At 43.4% G+C, this 21,465-nt stretch overlaps 2 protein-coding genes across 4 annotated transcripts; both read left to right on the top strand.

Moving 5' to 3' along the window:
* The first annotated feature begins 934 nt into the window (after positions 1 to 934).
* On the top strand, positions 935 to 18,402 carry MED6 (mediator complex subunit 6). Of its 3 annotated transcripts, XM_041121003.1 has the most exons (9): positions 3,332 to 3,398; positions 4,012 to 4,171; positions 5,189 to 5,280; positions 9,054 to 9,136; positions 9,843 to 9,951; positions 10,414 to 10,529; positions 11,289 to 11,316; positions 16,129 to 16,201; positions 18,307 to 18,402. In XM_041121003.1, exons 1-8 carry the CDS (start codon positions 3,347 to 3,349, stop codon positions 16,185 to 16,187), a joined length of 699 nt encoding a protein of 232 aa, XP_040976937.1. In that variant the 5' UTR covers positions 3,332 to 3,346; the 3' UTR covers positions 16,188 to 16,201; positions 18,307 to 18,402. The 3 variants fall into 3 exon arrangements, with proteins under 3 accessions (XP_029899015.1, XP_040976937.1, XP_029899010.1); XM_030043155.2 differs by lacking the exons at positions 3,332 to 3,398; positions 16,129 to 16,201; positions 18,307 to 18,402 and adding exons at positions 935 to 1,063; positions 11,917 to 13,395; XM_030043150.2 differs by lacking the exons at positions 16,129 to 16,201; positions 18,307 to 18,402 and adding an exon at positions 11,917 to 13,395.
* A 182-nt stretch (positions 18,403 to 18,584) lies between these two features.
* On the top strand, positions 18,585 to 21,073 carry LOC115353548 (disintegrin and metalloproteinase domain-containing protein 20-like). The gene is given in 2 exon segments (XM_041121001.1): positions 18,585 to 20,814; positions 20,816 to 21,073. Coding segments are annotated over 2 exon segments (2,208 nt in total). The 5' UTR covers positions 18,585 to 18,696; the 3' UTR covers positions 20,906 to 21,073.
* The last annotated feature ends 392 nt before the right edge of the window (positions 21,074 to 21,465 follow it).

The raw sequence follows: 21,465 nt of genomic DNA, 5'->3' as shown, positions 1-21,465 counted from the left end.
TGCTCTGTGCAGCAGTTTGGTAGATTGTGGTTGTCAGCCTAGATAAAAAGCTTGTTAATCTTCAGGTGCGTATATTCTTCCACCCACCAAATGTTGTTCTTCACCCTGTAAATGACCGGTGATATCACTTAAGAGTCAAAATGCCCAAGGACCAATCCTCAGGACAGGAACCATGCAGTGTTCTGAAGGTGTGATCTTAAACATCCCGTATTATTCCCACAGGGCAATCTAAATCAGGGCTACCCCAACCAGGAGGGGTGTGATGCTCAGCAGGAACCTGCAGCCCTCGTCTCTTTCACTTTGAAAGTGACTGGCAATCACCAGAGGGCCAAAGTGAGGTGAAAACAATTGTAACGCCTGTATCTCTGTTTTTGAACAAACAGCTCAGAATTAGCATTAAAAATGCACTTAGTTTTCGTCACTGATGCTGTCATTCTGGTTATGCATCACTCATGGGTGAAGAGCAGGTCACCTTGCAAGTCTGGTGGGAGGCCGGGGCAGCACAGCCCTTTGCTTCACGCTTGTGTTTCCCCGGCCAGCGACTGCGTGCGGGGACGAGGGACGTTCTCCCATGCCATGCCATGCCATGCCATGCCATGCCATGCCATCCCTTCCCTTCCCTTCCCTTCCCGTCCCATCCCATCCCATCTCATCTCATCCCGTCCCGTCCCATCCCGTCCCATCCCGTCCCATCCCATCCCATCCCATCCCGTCCCGTCCCGTCCCGTCCCGTCCCATCCCATCCCATCCCATCCCATCCCATCCCATCCCATCCCATCCCATCCCGTCCCGTCCCGTCCCGTCCCATCCCGTCCCATCCCGTCCCATCCCCTGGCCCGGCAGGGCTGCCCGAGGACCGCCTTCACCCTGCCTGGCCCCGCCCCTCCGCCCGAGGCCCCGCCCACGCCCCCTCCCCGCCGGGCGTGGCGCCGCTCTCGTCTCCCGTCTCGGTTGCCGGCGCCGCTCTACCCCGCTTCCTGTCCTCGCCGCTTCCCGCCCCCCGCCCCGTCAGGGCGCCGGGCGGAAGTGCGCGGCGCGGCTATGGCGGCGGTGGATATCCGAGGTAGGGCCGGGGCGTGCGTGGGCGCTCGGGGCTCCCCGCTGGCGGCCCTGACGGGCGGGTTGCGCTTCCCGCGGCTCCGGGCCTTGCCAGGGGCCGCCTCCGTGTTGGGTTGTGGGGTCTGCCCGCCGCCCTGGGCTGAGCTCTGCCGGCGGGCGCGGAGGGGTGAGCTTCCCTGCGTGGGGCAGAGGGCGGCGGGCCTGGCTGCCCCGGGGCAGCGGCGGCTGGAGGAGGAGGTTGGTGTAATGGGCACCGTCCTGGCTGGCCGGAGGTTGCTGTGCTAATAGTATTCGCTCCCAGGAGCGTCCAAGTTAGTGGAGGACGAGCTGTGGCCAAAGGTGGGAGTTTGATAGAGCTGCTTCCTTTATTAGTGCTCCGTAGGGGCAAGGGAGCTCCTGCGTTTGTTTGTATCCCTTTGAAAAGTCTGCACAAGGGAGTTTAGTAGCGTTGCTAATGCATCTGTGTCAGGAGGAGGAACTGGGAGGAAAAACTGTCCAAAAAGCAGTTTTCTTGGACATGAGGCAGGCTGGGAGGGTGTGTTCAGGGCCACCTGGGAAAAACAAGCTTCCCTTCTGTACGCTTCTGCCTTTTCAGGTGGAATAAGGAGGTCCTGGGATGAGACAGTAACATAGGGAACAGTTAAAAAAAGAGGTTTAGGTCTCAAGTTTGGAGGAAGGTGGGAAACACGGGCATGTGTGGGACTTGCACCAGACTGAAGCAGTGAGTTAGGCTGGTAATCTTAACAGTGCTTCAGGTGGATGTGATGAGGCAAGCTGGCTGTTAGAAAAGCCAGAAAGAAAGCTGAAGTAACTGAAAACAAGAAAGCTTTGGGTGAGAATTCAGGGGTATGAATAGAATGAGAGAATGTTTTGAAGAAGAAGGGGTGATACTTGAATGAAGTATTAAAGGTTTACATTGTAAACAAAATACAGGTTAAATTACTGTGAAAAGTTTGAACTTTGAGAGAGGAAGAGGGGCTTGAGAGGGCATGAGAAAGGAAATTATTTTTCTCCATAAGGGTGTCTGAATGGAATCACACCAAAAGCCTGTGTGATGGAGTCTCTGAGAATGACCAAGAACAGATATTTAAGGAAAGCTTGTGAGGGGTTAATTTTGGTAATGCCACAGAGGTTTTCTCCTGCTGGCTTGTCTCCCAAATTGTCTTGACATTTCTGGCAGATTGGCAGTATTGTCACAGGCACTTTACTTGTGCATCTGTGATGCAAATTCCACAAAAATTGCTTTGAACAAGATGTCCTGTTTTTGAAAGGAACAGGGAAGCAGGAACACCATCCTTTCTCATACCCAAAATAAACGGAAGTCCTCCCTTCTTAGTGGGAATAACAGACATGTCAGGTTCATGGTTGGTTTTGTTCTTCCTCCCCTTTTTTTCCAAGAATAGTTTAAGAGAGCAGTCTTGCTAGTTACAGAGGCAATTACAAATATTGGCACTAAGCAGCTATGGATAATTGAGCCTCAGAGCCCAACTTTATATTCCATTTTATGATATGTTTATCAGTCTATATACAGCATTATAGCTATATGTATATGAAGCTTGCCTGACATTCCTCTTAAGAAATGTAGTTATTGTTAATCATACAAGCAAGAAAAGTCTGTATTTGAAATGTAATATGAGAATTTATTATGGGAAGAACATGGCAAGCACTTAAGATTTTGGTGGTATTGGGAAGGAAGGCTTGTCTTTTGGTTTTGAAAGGCATTTAGGATAATCAGCACTACCACAGCTTAAGTGCTTAATAATGCATCTTAGTGCTGTGTTTCTGAGATTTCCTTTTTTTATAGTGAGGAGAGAGAATAGTGTATATGAAATGACATGAATGCCTTGACTTCCCCCCTGCCCCAAGTTCTATGAAAGAGGCTGGCAGTTCTGAGATTAATGAGGCAAAATGATTTACACATGACTATTTATGCTGCATTTTTCCTGGTTTGCTGGGCAGCTAGTGTTACTTTATTAACTGTTCCTCAGTGAAACTGCTAGTAGTGTATGAGCTGGCATTTTTGGAACTGATCCAGTCATCCCTGAGCATGCAGGGTTGTTGCAGAAGTAAAATATTCACAGTGGGATGATAAATGGGAGTTCTGGGTATGTATATAATGCGTGAACATAAGGGAATGGTTCCTGTGCAAAGGGAATTTCAGTTCTTCATTCAGTCTTCAATGACTTCTCATCACTTAACGTATTTTAATTCTAAACAATGCATGCCTTTGTTTCCTGCTTTCTTGTGTCTTGGAAATTCTATTTGCTGCTGCTACAATTTAAAATGGATGAATTTCAGGGTGCTTTTCAAGGTGCCTCATGGATCTTCAACGTTAGCAGGTTTGTTGACTGTGGAACCAATTGTTGACATTGGTTTCTTTGGTCTGCTTGAGGAACATCATTTTGCTGCAGTGTGATAATAGAATCCGTCCCCCCCCGTCCCGTAACTGATTCTAACTTACTTTAGTAAATTCAACTTACCAGAGACGTAGCTTTCAAAAGGAACCATGCTTTGGATTGTCTTTCTACTCACCTAATGCTGTGGTTCTTAAAATAAACTATATAATACTACTGAGTAGGTGTAGTATGATAATATTATATACAGTATCAGAGCTAATTAACTCCCACCAACACAGCACGCACGCACACGTGCACACAGACCCTGCTCACATTCTTGAGACATAAAGGTATACCAGCAGCTAGTGGTCAAGGAAACTGCAATAATAAAAAAAGGCTGTATTTCTGTTATGTACGTGCAACAGAACTGCAGAAGGTGGAAGGATATGAATTATTATTTGAACTCTATGAAACACATTTTCAGTTAGAACTGGTTTGTGTGAGAGACTTCCACCTCCTTCTCCTGCTATAATCATTAACTGGTGGCAATTTACTCTTGGAGGTATTTGTAGTGTTTCTGGCTGCTTTGGTACTCAGTGTAGATTTCTCTTCCCAGATAATCTCTTGGGAATTTCCTGGGTTGACAGCTCTTGGATTCCAATATTAAACAATGGGAGCGTGTTGGACTATTTCTCAGAGCGAAGTAACCCATTCTATGACCGAACATGTAACAACGAAGTTGTCAAAATGCAGCGGATGACCTTGGACCATTTGAAGTAAGTTGTAATTTGGAACTGCTTCTTGTGCAGTGTCCTTTGTCCCTCCATCCAGAGGCTTTGATGGTTGAATGGAAGCATGCTGGAAACCTTCTGTTCTGTGGTTTTTAGTCCCGTCACTTGCCAGGGAGCCCAGCTTTTTCTGTATTTGGATGTCTTCTACTTCCTCTTATGCCATTTCAAGGAGGTGTTAAGCATGACGGATTCTATGTATGTTCTGAGATTCCAGTAAATCGCCTTTCAGATATTTCTCTGAATTGGAAAAGCTGTCTTCTCTCATCCTCTCAGCTCAACAGAACCTGAGTAATGGTAATGTAGTTGAATGTTTTTCTGTGGTGAATAGGGTTTATGTTAGGGGATGCTTTGAGTTTGTCTTTCTGTATCCTGCTGGCTATGTGCCATAATTAGTACATAATTCCTCCAAAGAGCTGGCTTTTTAGTATGGATAATAAAAGTAGTGAGTGTTGTAAATAAACTGATCACAGATGGTTGTGTAATGAGATTGCAGCATGCAGAAGTTTAACTTTCTTTGCAGTTCTCCATCTGCTACACTGAGCACAAGTGAGATGTTTGAGGACTATTTAAAGACTCCACAATATGATAGGGAGTGTGCAAGCTGAGCTAAAAGTTCATTGGTGAAGTCACTTGTGCTCAGATGTGGTTGCAGAGGGGCTTTCACATCAGACACACAGATGGTCACATCATACACTGGTCATTTGTTTCTGAGTTTAAAAGACATCTCTATGATGATAGATTGTTATCCTTCTTGCTAATTATTTGTTTGCTAACATGTTCTACTGAGATGTTGTGTCAGGTTGTTGTAACTCCCTTTATATCTGAAGCTAGATTTTTATAGCTAGCCCAGGAAATCCTATGCCTTTATTTACTGCCCGTTATATAGAAGAGCTCCCAAAGCATCAGAACTTCATCCCTTTACTGCCAGGCCTTTTGGTAGCTCTATACATCCTACAGATTTTACTTTGAGGAAGATACTTATTCTGGTTGCTTCTTTTTCAGCCAAATGGTTGGAGTGGAGTACATCCTTCTTCATGCACAAGAGCCCATTCTCTTCATTATCCGAAAGCAGCAAAGGCAATCTCCAGCACAAGGTAAGGTCACCCAGTTCATGTCACTGTTGAGAAGGCCGATTGGTTAGTCCCTTTTATCTGTTCCTAATTTGTTTAAGCACTTCTGGTTCCCCTTTTATGTCTATCTTAAGTCTAAATAAAAGGGTATGAGGCTTTGTGGTGGGGTGGAGATATTTTGTCTAGCAGAGTGACCTCTAGTGTGCTAATAGCAGGGATTGCCATCTTGTGGTGAAATGTGAAGAGTGCAATGTGAAAGTGCTGCCCTATCGTATATTTTGCCGTGGGAAATTGATAATAGCATTCATGCCATGTCATATTTATCTGTTAGGCTATGCAAGAGTATTCATTTTAATTATTTGAATATAAGGCTAACGGTATCCTTGCTTGGGACTGATGAGCTTAGTTTAATTTGACCTAATCATCTGAAGTGGCTAGTATGTGATTTATTTATTTATTTTGGAGAACCATGATTTCCATTAGTTAGGGAGAGGGATCGTTCATGCTTTTGTTTGTGTCATGTTGCTGTCTTATTCTGCACTATTTCCACCTTCAACTGTGGACTGGTTATACTGCTGAGTAGGATCTTGTGAGTAGAAGATGATGACCCATGTGAAAAATGACCATGAGATACTGCAAATGCTGCTTGTTTTGGTTATTCCTGTGAGAACTGAGTATTTTGGCATTGTGAGGGAATCTTGTAACAACAGCACCACTCCTTCTTACCGTGTCACTGATGACCTTTTCAAGTTTTAAATGAAATACCTTAGCTATTTTTCCATTTGCATGCAACTGGCTTCATTATTCCTTTTTAACCTTAAATTTGTTTGGGTGTGTGTGATTAATTAAAAAAATAGCCACATTTCAATAGTTATTGGACTGTCTTCTGTGTTTACTGCCTGTATATGTAAAATAATTCAGGTTATTTCAGAGTAAGCTTTATAGAAAAGAAAGGCAGGGTTAATGCTAGTTATTTCTTAACTTTTTTTCTTTTAGTGAATTAGGCTCTGCATATGCATTTTAGTGTTGTACAGGAGTTTGCCTTGTCTAGCAATGCTGCTTATTTGCTTGTATCAAGTAATGGCCTCTTTATATTGCAGTTCCATACTGAAAAAGAACATATATGATTTCTTCTTTAATAGATTTTTCGAGTTGTTTCTTTATTAAAGGTTTTGAATCTAGCTTTCAAAAGTTGAATATGGAAATAACATGCAGCCCTTAATTTCCTGCTTTGACACTTTTTAGATTGAGAGTAGAGTTGGGACTTCTGCAATATGTGTGTTCAGACTTCTGTTGTAAGGCAAATACATATTTGGTGGAACTTAACTGGGACTTGTTTGGTAATATTTTTCCCATTGTGACTGTAAAGTTTATGCTAGGTACCTTGACTGAGTCGCATAGTTCTGTGGAATACTTACTGGAGGTGACTTAGAAATTAAACCTATATTAAAAGTATGGCATTGTTCACACATTAAGGAAAGGTATAACATCAAGGAAGCTTTCAGGGTGGAATGCAACTGGTATGCAAGGAATCCATTCCACAGTGGTTCCCTAGACAATGTTGCCTGCAAAACGGCACAGAGGGTGGAGTGGAGCGAAGACTCCGTGGCCAGGCTTTGTGAATCACTGCAGAGATAGGAACTTCATGGTACTGTGGTACTGATAAGCTGCATATTTGCCACCCTGGGCCAATAGTCTGTCATATTTTGACAAAATGATGTCCTTTGTGCGAACTTTGCTCATTATAATGTCATTATAATAGCAAAACACACCTCCATCCCAAAGACTACCTGCCTTCAAAGTGGGACCACCCCTCACTGAGCCTGCGCTCTGAATTTTTGTTAAACTATACCTTTAAAGGCAAAGCGAGAGAATTTTATACCAATCATAATAAAGGTATGTATGACTAGAGTCACTCAAGCTCCACCTTGAAGGTAAAGAATTGTATAAAAATGGCCTAAGAAAGGGGGAGTGTTAGGGAAGGCATCATCGAAAACAAGTCGGGGAAGACACCATCACAGACTACCTCTGACTCCTGGGGTCAGTTGAGGGGCTGAGCCTCTCTTCCCCCCCATAAGGACGCCTTTGGGTAAGATCCGGACTATACTGAGCGCTTACTTGGAAAACTTAGAAATCTCTCTCTATAGAGTCGCTCTTCTGATTTTGCACACTGTATTATTTATAATCTCAATGTTTGCACGTGCTTTTGCAGACAGTGTATGTATCACTGGCAATCCATAAGAAGCTGTATTTCTGTTGCTTTAAACTGCGCTATTCATTAAGCTAGCCATAAAAGTTTCTCATTGGGCACCGCCAAACTCTCTAAGTCTGGCCGTGTGAGTCCATGGAGTGCGACTAAGCTGAAAGTGAAAGTGCAGTGTGCTATTAGGGCACCCGTAATCTTGAGAGTTCAATAAGTTGAACACGACTGGACTAATAGTGCCAAATTGGATATCACTCAGAATCTAAACCTAGCCGCCCTCAGCCCCTCTGATATTTGAGGATAAGCTGGAACGCAAGGGGGTTTATTTTCTGCCAAATTACTTTATCCTTCACGCAACAAGTTCCCTAGCTCAAATGTTACCCGTGTGTTTCATTTTATCATGGTACAAACATTAGTGTATTTGAGACACGAGAGTGGGGATGGAAAACTAAAATTTAATGATTTCACAGCTAGTGTTGAGTACTCAGAACTGGTGCAGGCCTGCCTTATGACTTCTGTGTGTTTTTTTTAAAAAAAGTATACTTGTATTTTAAATTCTTTAAGCCAAGTTTTTTTGCCTGTTTGAAGTGATTTTGGAAAAAATCTTTAGATCAAATGATTAGGGAGAGTTACCTGTCTAGCAAAGCAGGCTGCTTTAGTACAGAGCTGTGAGACAGTAAAGCTGCTGTTCTGTGTCTTGCTCCACTTCTAAGGAAATGCTGAGAATCCTCTTTCTTTTGAGGAGAAGTGGGGACTGGCTGTAATATGGACCCAGCTGTCTTGGTCTGTTAATTTAGGCAGGTGTCCAAGCTTCATAAAATGCAAGTACTGGATGAATTGGGTCCTGTCAGTAAAAAGGTTCAGACAGAATGTGCTAATGCAGATGGAGGAACTGGAACAAATGCATGCGCAGGTAAGATCCTCAGGAATGTGACGCTGATAGCATCGCTGTGGTTTCTCAATTGAAGAATCTTTGGCAGGGTATTATGGAGGCAATTGTGATGTTCCTCTGCATTGCAGCTCTAATGAACAACAATTTTTGATTGGTCAGCAGAGGTTCCAAATCTGATTTAACAAATGCCTTTGGAAGGTAGTCTTTTTTTGGCAGAATGTTATTAATTTAGAAAGGCGTGCTCTGTGTGTGCTTAGCTGCCCTTGGGTCTGGGAAATCTAGCTAAGAGGACTGTACAAGTTGGAGAAAGCTGAGGCTGGAAGAATGAGATCTTGCGTTGTGGGTTTCTACCAGTAGCAAAGGCAAGTGGAACTACTTCCAGTGCGGTTCACTTGACTCCTCTTGTGTAGCTCTGAAAACCCCAACTCTTGTAAGGTCAGTTATTTGTTTGCAGTAGGACAGGACTTAAAGCTGATGCTTTTCTATCTGTAAAGCAGACCTTGTGGGTTTTTTTCCCCTTATCAGTCTGTGGCTAAGGTTCAAGTAAAGCACCTTGAAGGAAAAGGTTAAAAAGAGAAAATTTGGTGATGAGGTAAATATTACAATTTCTGCTGTTACTACTGATATTCAGCAACAAATACACAGTCTTCAGCCAGAGCTTTAAATTGATCCTGCCTTTTTTTTTTTCTTTTCTCCCCACAGTTATCCCATTGGCTGACTACTATATTATTGCTGGAGTGATTTATCAGGCACCTGACTTAGGGTCTGTCATTAACTCCAGAGTTGTAAGTGTTCTGTGCATTTGATGTATACCAGTTTGTATTGCTTTTACTTTTGGTTGCTCCCCAGGCTGTTTAAATCCCTCCTTCACTGTTTTGAGGAAAGATCTTGTGTGGTATACAGTAACTTAAAACAAACCCCACTAGTTAATATGGCCTGCATCCCACACGGAAATGAAAGATCCTGGGAGAGTGCAGTACGGTCCAAAAAGTAGGATACATTGTTTAAGGATGAAGGATCGGAATAGCTGAACCTACACAATTGGGAGAGCAGCGTGAGGTTCGAAAAATCAAAAGAAAAATTACATGACAAATACATATGAAATAATAAGTAAATACATATTCAGTGAAGCTTGCTTTGGAATGTTAATGTTAAGGTAATGTAATATTTCTCTTTAAATGAGGCTTATGTTTTTAAGTTGATGTGGAATTTCTTTGAATTGGATACTCGGGTTTGTTTTGATTTCTTCTGTTCTAGTACACTACTGCTTTTGCAAGTTTTTCTCTGTCAATTTAGAAAAGCACTTCAGAAAAGGTCGTGTAAGAGCGTGTTAAAGAGATTACATTCTTGGTCCAAAACTAGATGTCTCAAGTTCCCTTCCCAGAACAAAAATTAATATAGAATACTAATTTTAAAATTCCTGCTTTCTAAAATTTATACAGTATTTTCTCCTTAAATTCTGAATACTGCCTTATGTTCTTGTTCTGAAAGCTCACTGCAGTGCATGGAATTCAGTCTGCTTTTGAAGAAGCTATGTCCTACTGTCGCTATCACCCATCCAAGGGCTACTGGTGGCATTTCAAAGATCAGGAAGAACGAGGTATGATTCCTAGTTGCTCCTGCGTGCTTTGGGAGGGGGAAGGTAATGTAGGGAAAAGCTTGAGGCAATGCACAGTGATGGTGTAGAGATGAGGTTGTGTCTGTCTGTCTGAAGGGTAAGTTAGTGCTCCCTATCAGGTGGAAGGAATCTTGCTCTTCTGTGCTGGTGGGGATGAACATCGAGGCATGGGTGGGAGATGAAAATGGTGAGCCGTGTGTCAACAAAGTGGGCAACTCTTTAACCCACTGGAGACCCAAGTACATTTCCGGAAGCCAAACCAGTTTGTCAGAAGGTAAGAGTTGTCCTTAATCTGTCTTCCACAAAAAAAATCCACCTGGTATCAAAGGGAAAATGTAGGTGAAGTTTTGAGAAGAGACAAATACCAACTTGTCATGCAACAAAGAGCTGTTGAGAGAATAGAACTTCTAATACATCTTTCTCTTACATTTCTGTGACTTGCAGAGAAAGCTAAACCAAAAGCCAAGAAGAAAGAAGAACCAAGTTCTATTTTCCAAAGGCAACGGGTAGATGCTTTGCTTTTAGACCTAAGACAAAAGTTTCCACCTAGATTTGTTCAGGTATGGCACTTATAAGCTGTAGTATTACTGTAATTTACTTAGAACTTAAGGCAGTCATAAGTACTTGCACAGCTGAAACTGAATGGGAATTTTGTGTTCATTCTGCAATGATAACATGGGTTAGACAATAAATTTTAAATGGAAGGCTCTGATTGGAGTGTAGGATTTCCCTTTGTAATTGCAGGAGTCATTAAGACCTTGACTAAACTATGAGGGCGAATTTTATTATACAAATGCCATATCTAATCACAGAAGGTCAGTTCTTGTCAGCTATCAGATTTTGCTGCTGCTTCCAGTTTCCTGCTTTGTGAGCTCAATCAAGCCACCACAGCTATTTTGTTTTAGTTACTCCATTGTTCTGGAGGCTCATTAATTAGTGTGGAAATTCTTGGCATTCTCTGAAGCTGTTGTGATTACCTGTGATCTTCTCTAGTAGCCATTTGTTCCACCAGGTATTCTGCTTGGGAGCAAAGGAAATTATGTTTATAGCATCTCACAAAACTGTTTACTCCTCAGGTGTGGGAAGGACTGGCTAACTGCGTATTTTTTGCTTTAGTGCTTTTTGGTTGCCAGAGGAAAAACTGGATGTTATAAAATGTTAATTGGATTTTAAAGCGTATTTAGTGATCCCTTCTACCCTCAACTCTTACGTATAAGAGTGTATTGGTTGGTTTATATTCCTAAATGAATAGTAGGAAGGGTTAAGAATTATGACTTTGGTTCCACTGATGTGTTATTTTTTTGCTTCTTCCCCCACAGCAAAAGCCTGGAGAAAAGCCTATCCCAGGTAAAACACTACTATTCTCACAAGACTTAAAAAATAGGCTTTATATAGCAGTGTCTTCCAGTTGCCATATAAGCTCCTTGCTGCTGCTACTGAGGTGGTTAGGAATTCTGGCATTGCCTAATTGTGCAAAGTGCTAGGTAAGAGCAAAGTACTAGATAAGAGTTCTCTGTGACAGCCAGGATGAAATTGAAAAAAATGTGTATTCTACTCCTGCCCTTTCTGTCTGTAAAACTGTATTGCCTAAAGGTCCAAATACAGGAACTGGTCTTTGAAAGCAGGAGGAGGGTGAAAGGGTGAATGAGGGAACAGTTTAGTCAGTCCAGCATCTTAGTGATTTTGCAGGGTGCTACAAGCTCAAGAAAGCATGTGAAGGCTTTGAGTTGATTGTAAGCAACCTCAAAACAGGAGAAGCATGGACTGTATCTCTTCAATCTGTTCCACTTTTTAACCCCTATAGGTATGAGTTTAGTCCTTGGTTATTCTTATACCTTTGAAATGAATTTTTCCCCTTTGACATCAACAATATTTTCTGAGTACTGTGAATAGTATTTTAGGAATAAAAATTGGAGGTTTAACTTTCTTTTGCTGTTACTTCTTAAGTGGATCAAATCAAGAAGGAACCAGAACCAGCCCCTGAAGCTGTCAAGCCAGAGGAAAAAGAGACTGTAAAGAATGCTCAGCAGAGTGCTGGCGCTAAAGGACCACCTGAAAAACGGATGAGACTGCAGTGAAGGGAGAAGTTGTTACACATCTGGATTAGTCAGTACCTGGAAAACAGGAGATTCTTGCTCCCCTTTCTTTATATTTAAGCTCTTCCACTGAGACTGACACTTCAGGGACTGAAGTCCCTGTAAGAGCTTTTTCTGTAGAAACCTGTCACACAAATGTTAATGTCAGGATGTGAGCTGCCTCAAAGAAGGTATTCTCAGTGTTCATCTTATTTTGAATGTTGGCTTCTGAGAATGGTTTTTATATGGACATATTTTGCAGCCTCCTGAAATCTTTACAAACTCTTGCATCCCTTGTGTCTTGGTTTTGTATGTAAAAAGAAAAAACTTTTATCTATTAAAAAAAAAGTAATCTGAATTTTTGGCAAATGAAACTCCTGGCTGCTGGAATGCCTTTCTTAAATGCTTACTTTGTTAGTAGCAAATATGCCATATGTGCTGGCAGCATTTTTTTTTGCTTGGATATCGGAATATATTTTGTGCTATTTTGAGGAAGAAACGTTCAACTAAAGGATTTAGGCTGCCTGCTAGAAAGTGCTGTGCCTTTAGTATGCTTGCAATACAGATGAAAGATTTGATAACTGGAGGCTCAAATCCATGTAATTAGATGTCAAATTGCTCTCAGTCTCTAAGTGTTCTTGAGCACTCATTTTACTTAATGGCTAAGCTGGTCTTTTATTATAAAAGCTAGTGTTCTGTGAGAGAGATTTATGATGACGTAAAACAGGCTAAAATGTCTTGCTGTTGCACACTCAGTGAAGCTGTTTATAATTCTCCTTTTTTCACTGTAGCTCAAATATATCAATTACATCTCTTCCTCTGTGCTTCTAGCACTTTCTTGCTGCATCTGATCACCTTGATTAGTCATCTTCCTTTTAGACCTTGGGAGGTAGGGCAGTGGAAGAGAAACATCACTGACACTATGCAAAGCTGTACACTTTGCTGGTTAAGCATGTTGCTTACACAAACCTCCCCCCCCCCCCCCCCCCCCCCCCCCGAAAAATTAGAAGTCATCCATGGCAAAGAAATGACTGTTGGTTTTGTTTCTTTCATTGAAGTAATGGAGCAATTCTTGAAATAGCTTGCTTGCTTTTCACAACTGTTACCTGCCTTCTTGTAAACTGTAGTAAGCAAGAAAAAGGTCTGTACATAGTAAACAAAATGTAGATAGGAAGGAAGACAGAGATATGCTTAGATAGCTGTGTCAAATTTATTTTGAGGTTATAAGAGACTCTCTTTCTGTTTCAGTAACGTAATAAATAGCTCTGGGTAGCTATTGAATAATGGAAAGACCCATGTAATTTTTGTCCTGTAATCCAAAGCTGTAACATTAAAGATGTAGATAAGCCAATAGCTGTTTGCTGTTGATGCAGATACAGACCTAAAATTCATATATCGGTGTACTTAAGTGTGTATTAGCTTTATTTCATACCATGTGGGTCAAGTTTGAACAGCTGTTGCTCCAAATGTTGATAGAAGTACATAATAAGCTAGTGTGAACTCTTAAATCAAGTAAAGATATAGAAAGCAGTTATTCTGGGATGCTCAAAAAAAGACAGAGCTAATTATTCAGCATTGACTAATTACCAGGTAGTGTGAATACACTTAGAACAAAAGGGTGTAGATTCTTTCTTATATTAAAGAAATTCCTCTGAAAGCAAGGAGCTCAAGAAGCACCAAAGCAATCGTCTCATCCACCCCCATGATGGAAAGGGGGATCTCCAGAAATGAGGCATGAGTGGTAAGGAACCTCAAGAGTCCTTGCTGGATTTTTGATATTCAGAATGAAGTCCTTGGAAATGGCCATTAAAGGAGCTGAATTTCTCTGTAGTTATACTACTAAGAACCTATATGTCATTTGGAAAAACTTAAGCAAGAAAGATGACTAGACTGCACTAATGAAGATCTAGGGTGTTTTGGGTTTTCTTTTTCCGAGGGAGAAAAATTAACTACTTGTACACAAAGGAGAGATTTAACATTGCTAGCAGAAGAAAGATACCTTGCTTATTGCTGAAGGCCCATACAGCTGTGGTCAAAAACAGATGCTAGAACATACAGTATGAGTGAAGTATTCTGTCAGTCACTGGATTTCATCTGAAATAAAGTGTGTTGTACAGCTCAATGTCTGAAAAGAATTCTCCTAAAATAGAAGGGTTTGAAGAAGGGCAATAAAATGACTAGGAGAAAGTTTCTCCTGTGAAGCCACTGGGAGGACCAAGGCTTTAGTTCCTTAGGAAAGAAAAGACAAATACTGAGTCTATAAAACTGAGTACTGTGAAGCAAGTAGGAGAGTAGAGAACTCTTTTTCTGTCTTGTAGTACAAGAATAGAGGGACAAGTTAATGAAGCTGAATTGGAGTTACATTTAGACTGAATCTTTATATTCCATGCTCAGAATTTGAGCTGATTCAGAGATCAGGGTGGAACTTGAAGGGGCCAACTGTCCTCATGTCTGCATCTCTTACCAGCCTTTTTGCTTTCTGCAGAAATGTCTGGTATTGGCTGGTGTCAGAGGGCATTAAAAAGGATGGACTTCTGATCTGATCCCATCTGAGTTCAGGTGCCAGTATCTAAGCTATTGAGAGGATAGCAAATGGCTTCTATGCATGAAACAATACATTTGAATGTGATAAGCCTTTTCCAGGGGAATGATCTTTTCCTGAGAGAATTATATTATAAAGCAGTAAGGGATGTTACCAATGAGTGTCAATTTCTTAGCTGTCCTTCAATTTTGAAGGTTTGCTGTATGAGGGACTGAAATATCTTCTGATCTTGTTACTTGCTGACAAGATATTCTAAAATAATTTTATCAGTTAAGTGAGCTTTGATATTTACTTACTCAAGTGACATTATGTCAGATATTACTGTTAAACTCCAAGTAATTTACTGTCAAAAAGCTGTTAAGCAGCTATCTTCTAGTCAGTAATGTTTTTCAGTGTATGAGAATCTAAGCCTTTTCTCTCTGGTATTTATACACTGTCTCTTGGTTTGGAGCCTAAGCGCCAAAGTCCAAAGTCCTTCCGAGGACCTTCAGTATTTGTAAAGCTTATAGATGAAAGGGAAATAAGCATGCAGTTCTGAAGTTTGCCCTGTGTGTCACTTTTCTTTTGCATAAAGGAGAGATTTGGTTGTACAGGAGAGCTATCTCTATTTTTTGCTCTTAAAGAATAACCATTCGGAATTCAAAAGGGCTTTTCATGGCCTAAATCATGGGGTATCAGGAGCTAAAAATGACCTAGAACTCTAATGGAAACATTCTCCTGAGAGCCTGAAAATACATGTAAATGTTTGTATACATGTGAAGAGATATGCATACGTGTATATACATGTGCGTATATATACACATACATGCAAAAAGATTGTAGGAAGAGGGGCAGTCTAGCTACCGCAGTTCACAGTGTAAAGCTATAGCGGTGTCTCGGATGCAGCAGAAATACTGTCTTTTTCAACTTTTCACTAAGTAAGGTCTGACCAGGCTATCTGTTACTCTCGCCCATTCCTCTTAGCCGCTCTGTCCCCATACTTTGTATTTTGGTAACCTTTTCCTAGCAAAGAGAGTTAGATGCCATTTGGACAGTCAGTACGTGTTGTTTGCTGAAGCAAGCTGTACTTGGTGCAAGGTTAGAAGGGTATAGGCAGTAGGAAGGATAAGGCAAAGGGGAGAGATTAGCTTTATTTTGAGACATGGAGGTTCTCTGTGAGAAAAATGGTAAAGATATGTTATGCAAATAGATTGTGGCTTCACTGACCAACAGACGGCTTCTAAACAAAAGTTAATGTGATACACTTTTTCAGTTTTTTCAGTATTTTTAAAATGGCAAAGCAAATAATGATAACTAGGCATTCAAGGTTCAAGACAGTTTTTCTTTTTTCTTGGAGAGGAAGGTGAATTTTTGATAAAGTGTTGCTTTGGTCTTGTAATCATGCACAGAATGAACAAATGGTCACCTACGTGACAAGTATCCTTCTGTAGCCTAATGTGGATCATAGATGGATGGGTGGTGGGGAGAAATTTTCCCAGTGGGATGTATTATGATGTATTATTGATCTCTCAACAATCAGAAGGCTTCATTTCTTTCTGCCAGGACAGTGGATTTCAACCTGTGGTCCACAAGGCTGCTGGGGTTTTGTGACCTGTTCCTAGAGACTCAACAGAAGGTAAGTGAGAAAAGTAAGCCTCTTGCTGGTAGGATTCAATTCCATAGGAGCTGGCACCTTCACTGGAAATTTTAGGGGGCTACAAGATTGAAAAAAATTTGAAAAACACCGATGAATCATGAGAAAGCCAGTTACACCTGCCAAACAGATGTTTCTGCAGTTGAAGTAGCTACAGATTGCTGTGATACGTTTTTCCTGCTCTACTGTAAGGTCAGTCATTTTTTTCTTCCAACCTGTTCATTGTCATATAATGGGAATCTTTCCCTCCCTCCCCTTTGATCTTTGCCTGATCAGAGTACAGAAGTGCAAGGCTCTGGTAACCTGAACACAACAGCGTCATCTCTTTTTACGTAACCTCGATGCTGAAGGGCTAGCTTAGGTGCTCAGTGCAGCGTCGCAAACTTATGTTGACACTTCCCCCCAAGATTAACCTGCCATGAGTTCAGCGATGGAACCAGAGTACTTTCTAGTCCTAACTATATAGTTATGTTTATATTAAAAAAGTAGTATGCAACTTCTGGGAGGGGGTAAGACATGTCTCTAGCAAGTTGGCAGAGTGATTTAGTAGGGCCTTTTCCATAGCTTGAGTGATCACACAGCAGAAGTATGCATTTAAAAATAGTGCTACAGATACTGCACACAAAGATTATATAACAGGATTTTTCTATTATAGTTATTGTGGTCTGAGTTATATTTATTTCAAAAGATGTAATCCACAGCCCTGGATACTTGAAAAGTAGTAGACAATTATTCAACGACTACCTGCACATAAAAAACTTCACAGAAAATAGTTTCTATAATTTTAAAATTAATACTAACAAGAAAATAAATCAAAGGCTAACATAGGTCATGAGTTTGTTCACTTCTAGGTAAAGCAGTAATAAATTTCAAACAATATACAATTATGGATATCTAGAAAAATCCTAATAGAAGCAGGTGTCCTCCCATTTTCATTCCTTTAATCTGGGATACTGTATTACAGGGTGTACACTACTAATGCTAGCCACACTTCCAATGAATGAGCAAGGTGCCAGTTCGCAGAATCTGAAGCCCCTTTGGACAACTGTTGGTAACCTCCAGAGCTGCTGGTTAGGCCTGCCATGTGCCCAGCTTAAGGTACTGGACTGCTCAGGACCCTGGGGCTTGAGGCAGCAGAGGGAGGCTCTGAGCACTCTGCCAGCTTCTCCTCTCACTGCTCAGCCTCCTGAGGGGCAGTTTGAAATGTTAAGTGTCACGCTCGGGCCAGGGTGATGGTCAGCACCCAGAAGTTGGTGCCGAAAGGTAGGATCTCGGAGATGGAGATGGAGTGGTGGGAGGGTGCACCTCCTGCAGCTGAGAAAAATAAGGGCCATAGCAGGTCAGGCTTCATCCCAGGCATGCTTTCAGTGCTGAAAAGAAAGTTGTGAAGAGTTCACGAAAGGTAACAGCTGTGGCTCTGTTGAATCCGAGCACTATATGCCAAAAATCCAGTGTGCATAGCTGTGCTGCACAGGACATCCTATCTTACCACAGTCCAGATCAGCTTACAGTCTTATAGCTGTGTCTAGATGGAGCTGAAATGTGTTTAAAACGTGGCAGCCAAGTGGTAGATGTACTTGTGAGTGCTCTCTTCCCAGTGCTCTGCAAAGACAAACCTTTAGAAAGGCCGTGATGTGGGAAAACGGCTGCTGCATCAGTGACGTCTGTAATTAAGGCACATGGCTGTAGGTGTGTAGCAGCTGTGGCGCACATAGGCTTTGCGCTTTTATACCTGGTGCTATTAGTTTGCTTCTATATTACTGAACGTAGCGGAAGTGAATTCCTCCCTGGTTCTACCTTTCTTTTTGGGGGGTGTGTGTGTGTTTATAGCTGGAGTAGCTATAGTAAGGCACATGCTAAGAAAGGGCACCAAGGAGTGCTATGTCCTAGTTAACCAGCTAGGAGACTAGTATTTCTTCAGACCCTAACCTTTTCCAATGTTCTTCTGAGCTGAAATAGTCTGCTCCTGATCTCCACTCACAAATTATCCTTTAACAGAAAAAGTGAACAAAGCAAAAGCCAGCCTTTGAGCTATTAAACCAGATTTTTTTCCCCTTGTGGACTAACCAAATGATCCCTTTGCTCAACACAAACATCCGTGACGAGGATCGTGAAGCTGAGCTGGGGCCCCTCCTCGCTATGTCCGCTCAGAAGGCGAAACGCCCGTTAATTCGAAAATCAAGGCTATAAAAAGCTGGGAGTGCGCCTGTGGTAGGCGAATGTATTTGTTCCTCCCCACGAGAGCCTCCGAACGTGCTCAGAGAGGAGGGGAGGGACGTCTCGAGGCACCCTTGCCACGACGGGGGCGGCCGTGCCGCCCCCCCTCCCCAGCCGCGGCCTGCCCCGCCTGCTGAGGGGCAGTTGGGGGGCAGTTGGAGGCCTCAGGGTGGTTCCCCCCCCCCCCCCCCCCGGGTCAGGGCCCTTCCAGGCTCCGTCCCTTCACAAAGCGGGGCGCGGGGCGGCGCCGGGCAGCGGCCATGGGGGCACTGCTGGGGCTGCTGGTGCTGCTGGGCCTGGCGGGGCGGCCGTCCGGGGAGCCGCGCGTGGCCGCCGCGTGGGTGACGGTGCCGCGGCAGTTGAGGCCGCGGGCCGCCGCCGACCCCCTGGCCGTCTTCTACCGGCTGGAGGTGGGGGGGCGGCCGCGGGTGCTGCGCCTGCGGCCCAGGCGGGGTCTGGTCGCCCACCCCTTCGCCTTGGTCACCTACGGCAAGGACGGGGCCCGCTGGGAGGAGCACCCCTTCGTGCAGGACAACTGCTTCTACCAGGGCGAGGTGCAGGGGAGCCCCGGCTCCCTGGCGGCCCTCGGCACCTGCGGCAGGGGCCTCCGCGGCGTGCTCTGGGTGGAGGACGGCACCTACGAGATCGAGCCCGTCCCCGACGATCCGGCCTTCCGGCACGTCCTCTACCGCATGGAGGAGGCCAACGGCCCCGGGGGTCCGGCTTGCGGGCTGACCCCGGAGGAGCTGCGGCACCAGAAGGCGTTGCTGCCGTGGTTCAAGGCCCCCCGGGCAGCGGAGGAGGAGATGCTGAAGGACTGGTGGACGCACGTCAGGTACGTGAAGATGATAGTGGTCGTGGACAACGTGCGGTTTGTGAAGTCGGGCAGGAACGAATCTGAAGTCTTGAGGCAAGTCATAGAAATCATCAACATTGGGGACTCTCTGTACGAACAGCTTTCCGTTCGGCTGTTTCTTGTGGGACTGGAGATCTGGACCAAAAGCAACCTTATAAACATTACTAACTCCGTCAACAAGGTGCTTGACAGCTTTAACAAATGGCGAAAGTCAAACCTGTCTCCACGGATGCGCCACGATACCGCTCACTTATTTGCATTTCAGAGCTTTGGAAGGAGCCTGGGATTGGCGTTTCTAGGGTCCATATGTGATAACCAGTGGTCATCAGCGGTTGTTTCCTTCACTGATAGGAAGTTGTCCTCATTTATTACCACATTTGTCCATGAGCTGGGCCATACTCTTGGGATGCGCCATGATGAACGGGGCTGTAAATGCAGACGAAGGAAATGCATTATGTACGAAAGTGATGTCGAGACTGATGCATTCAGTGACTGCAGTTACAAAGACTACTTTGACCTGCTTGGGCATGGCGCCGGCTGCCTTCGTCAACCACCAGCACCCGGCACTTTCTACACCATGAAGCGTGAATACTGTGGGAATAAGATAGCAGAAAGTGGAGAACAATGTGACTGTGGTTCAGAATCAAACTGCGGAAAGGATCCTTGTTGTCACCCAAACTGTACGTTTACTGCAGGTTCAGTCTGTGCTTCTGGAAAATGCTGCAAGAGCTGCCAGGTACTTCCAGCAGGAACGCTCTGCAGGGCAAGTACTGGTGACTGTGACCTGCCAGAGTATTGCAATGGGACTTCCCCTTGGTGCCCACTGGACGTGTACGTACAAGATGGAACCCTGTGCAAAGATGGTGCTTATTGCTATCAAGGAAAATGTTCTTCCCACAGTAAACAGTGCCAGCATCTCTTTGGCAAAAAAGCCAGGGCCGCTCCTTTAGATTGCTTCAAAGCAGTGAATACTCGAGGTGACCGGTTTGGGAATTGTGGTATTCGTAACAATATCCATTTTACAAAGTGCAGTATTGAGAATATCTTATGTGGTAGGATCCAATGTGAAAACATACACAAATTGCCTTTCTTGCAGAACCACGTAACGCTAGTCCAAACCCCTGTTGGAAATAAAAAGTGTTGGGGTCTTGACTATCACGTAGGGATGCCAATAGCTGATGTGGGAGCTGTGGAAGATGGCACGCCATGTGGTAGCGATATGCTTTGTATCAACAGGACATGTACCAGTATATCGCTGCTGAACTACGACTGCAACGTGACAAAGTGTCATGACAGAGGAGTGTGTAACAATCGTAAGAACTGTCACTGCAGGTACGGCTGGGCTCCTCCGTATTGTGAGTGGGAAGGACTCGGAGGTAGCATTGACAGTGGACCCCCTCCAGCCAGGGAGATTTTTCAGAGAGCAAAAATAGGAGTAACACTACCTGGTCTTATTTTTCTCTGTATCCTTGGAGTAACCCTTACCATATGTTATAAACAGGAAATAGTGGGATGGCTTAGGAGCAAAAAGGCCCAATTCCACAGAAGAAGATAGCAGTTGTTTCAAATACTGGAAACACAAGCAGTTCCTAAAGAAGAACGCCTGCTGCTGAGTCAAAATCCACCATGAAGCACTTGCTGAAGACCAACAAGCAGTAGCTTTGGATGCTCCTGGGGAACTCTTCCTTGAGCAGAGACAGCTGATAACTCATCAAAATAATTCAACACGTTCTGAATAGTTCTAATCTCATGTGATATCATTAAATGCAGAGTAAATGTTATCTTTGTTTATTTTAAGTTAATAAAAGCAGGCAGTAAGGCATGCTGTTCCTTGCACCTTGAGCTCTTAAACTGAAGTAGTTAGGTAAACTGTAGGTATAGCTTTTATGCTTCATAGCAACAGTTTACAAATGTAAACTCTTTAAAACAGGTGTAAATAAATTACTCCTTCATCTAATGTTTTCTCCAGCTCAGGGAGAGAGATGTTCGTGAGCATCTGGCTTCTGTCATTCATCAATAACCAAAGAGAAAAAATTGCTCTTGCAGTCTCTATTTAATTTACATCTGTGACACGCAAGCAGGCAAGAAACAGGTATTGCAGTGAGATGCAGGTGTCTGTGGCATAAGCCCTTCCAACTGTTTCCAGGGTGTAGCCCTTCCGGAGGGAGATAGA

Source organism: Aquila chrysaetos, chromosome 2, assembly GCF_900496995.4.
Source record: "Aquila chrysaetos chrysaetos chromosome 2, bAquChr1.4, whole genome shotgun sequence".
Lineage (NCBI taxonomy): Eukaryota > Metazoa > Chordata > Aves > Accipitriformes > Accipitridae > Aquila > Aquila chrysaetos.
This window is presented reverse-complemented; position numbering and strand designations above follow the sequence as displayed.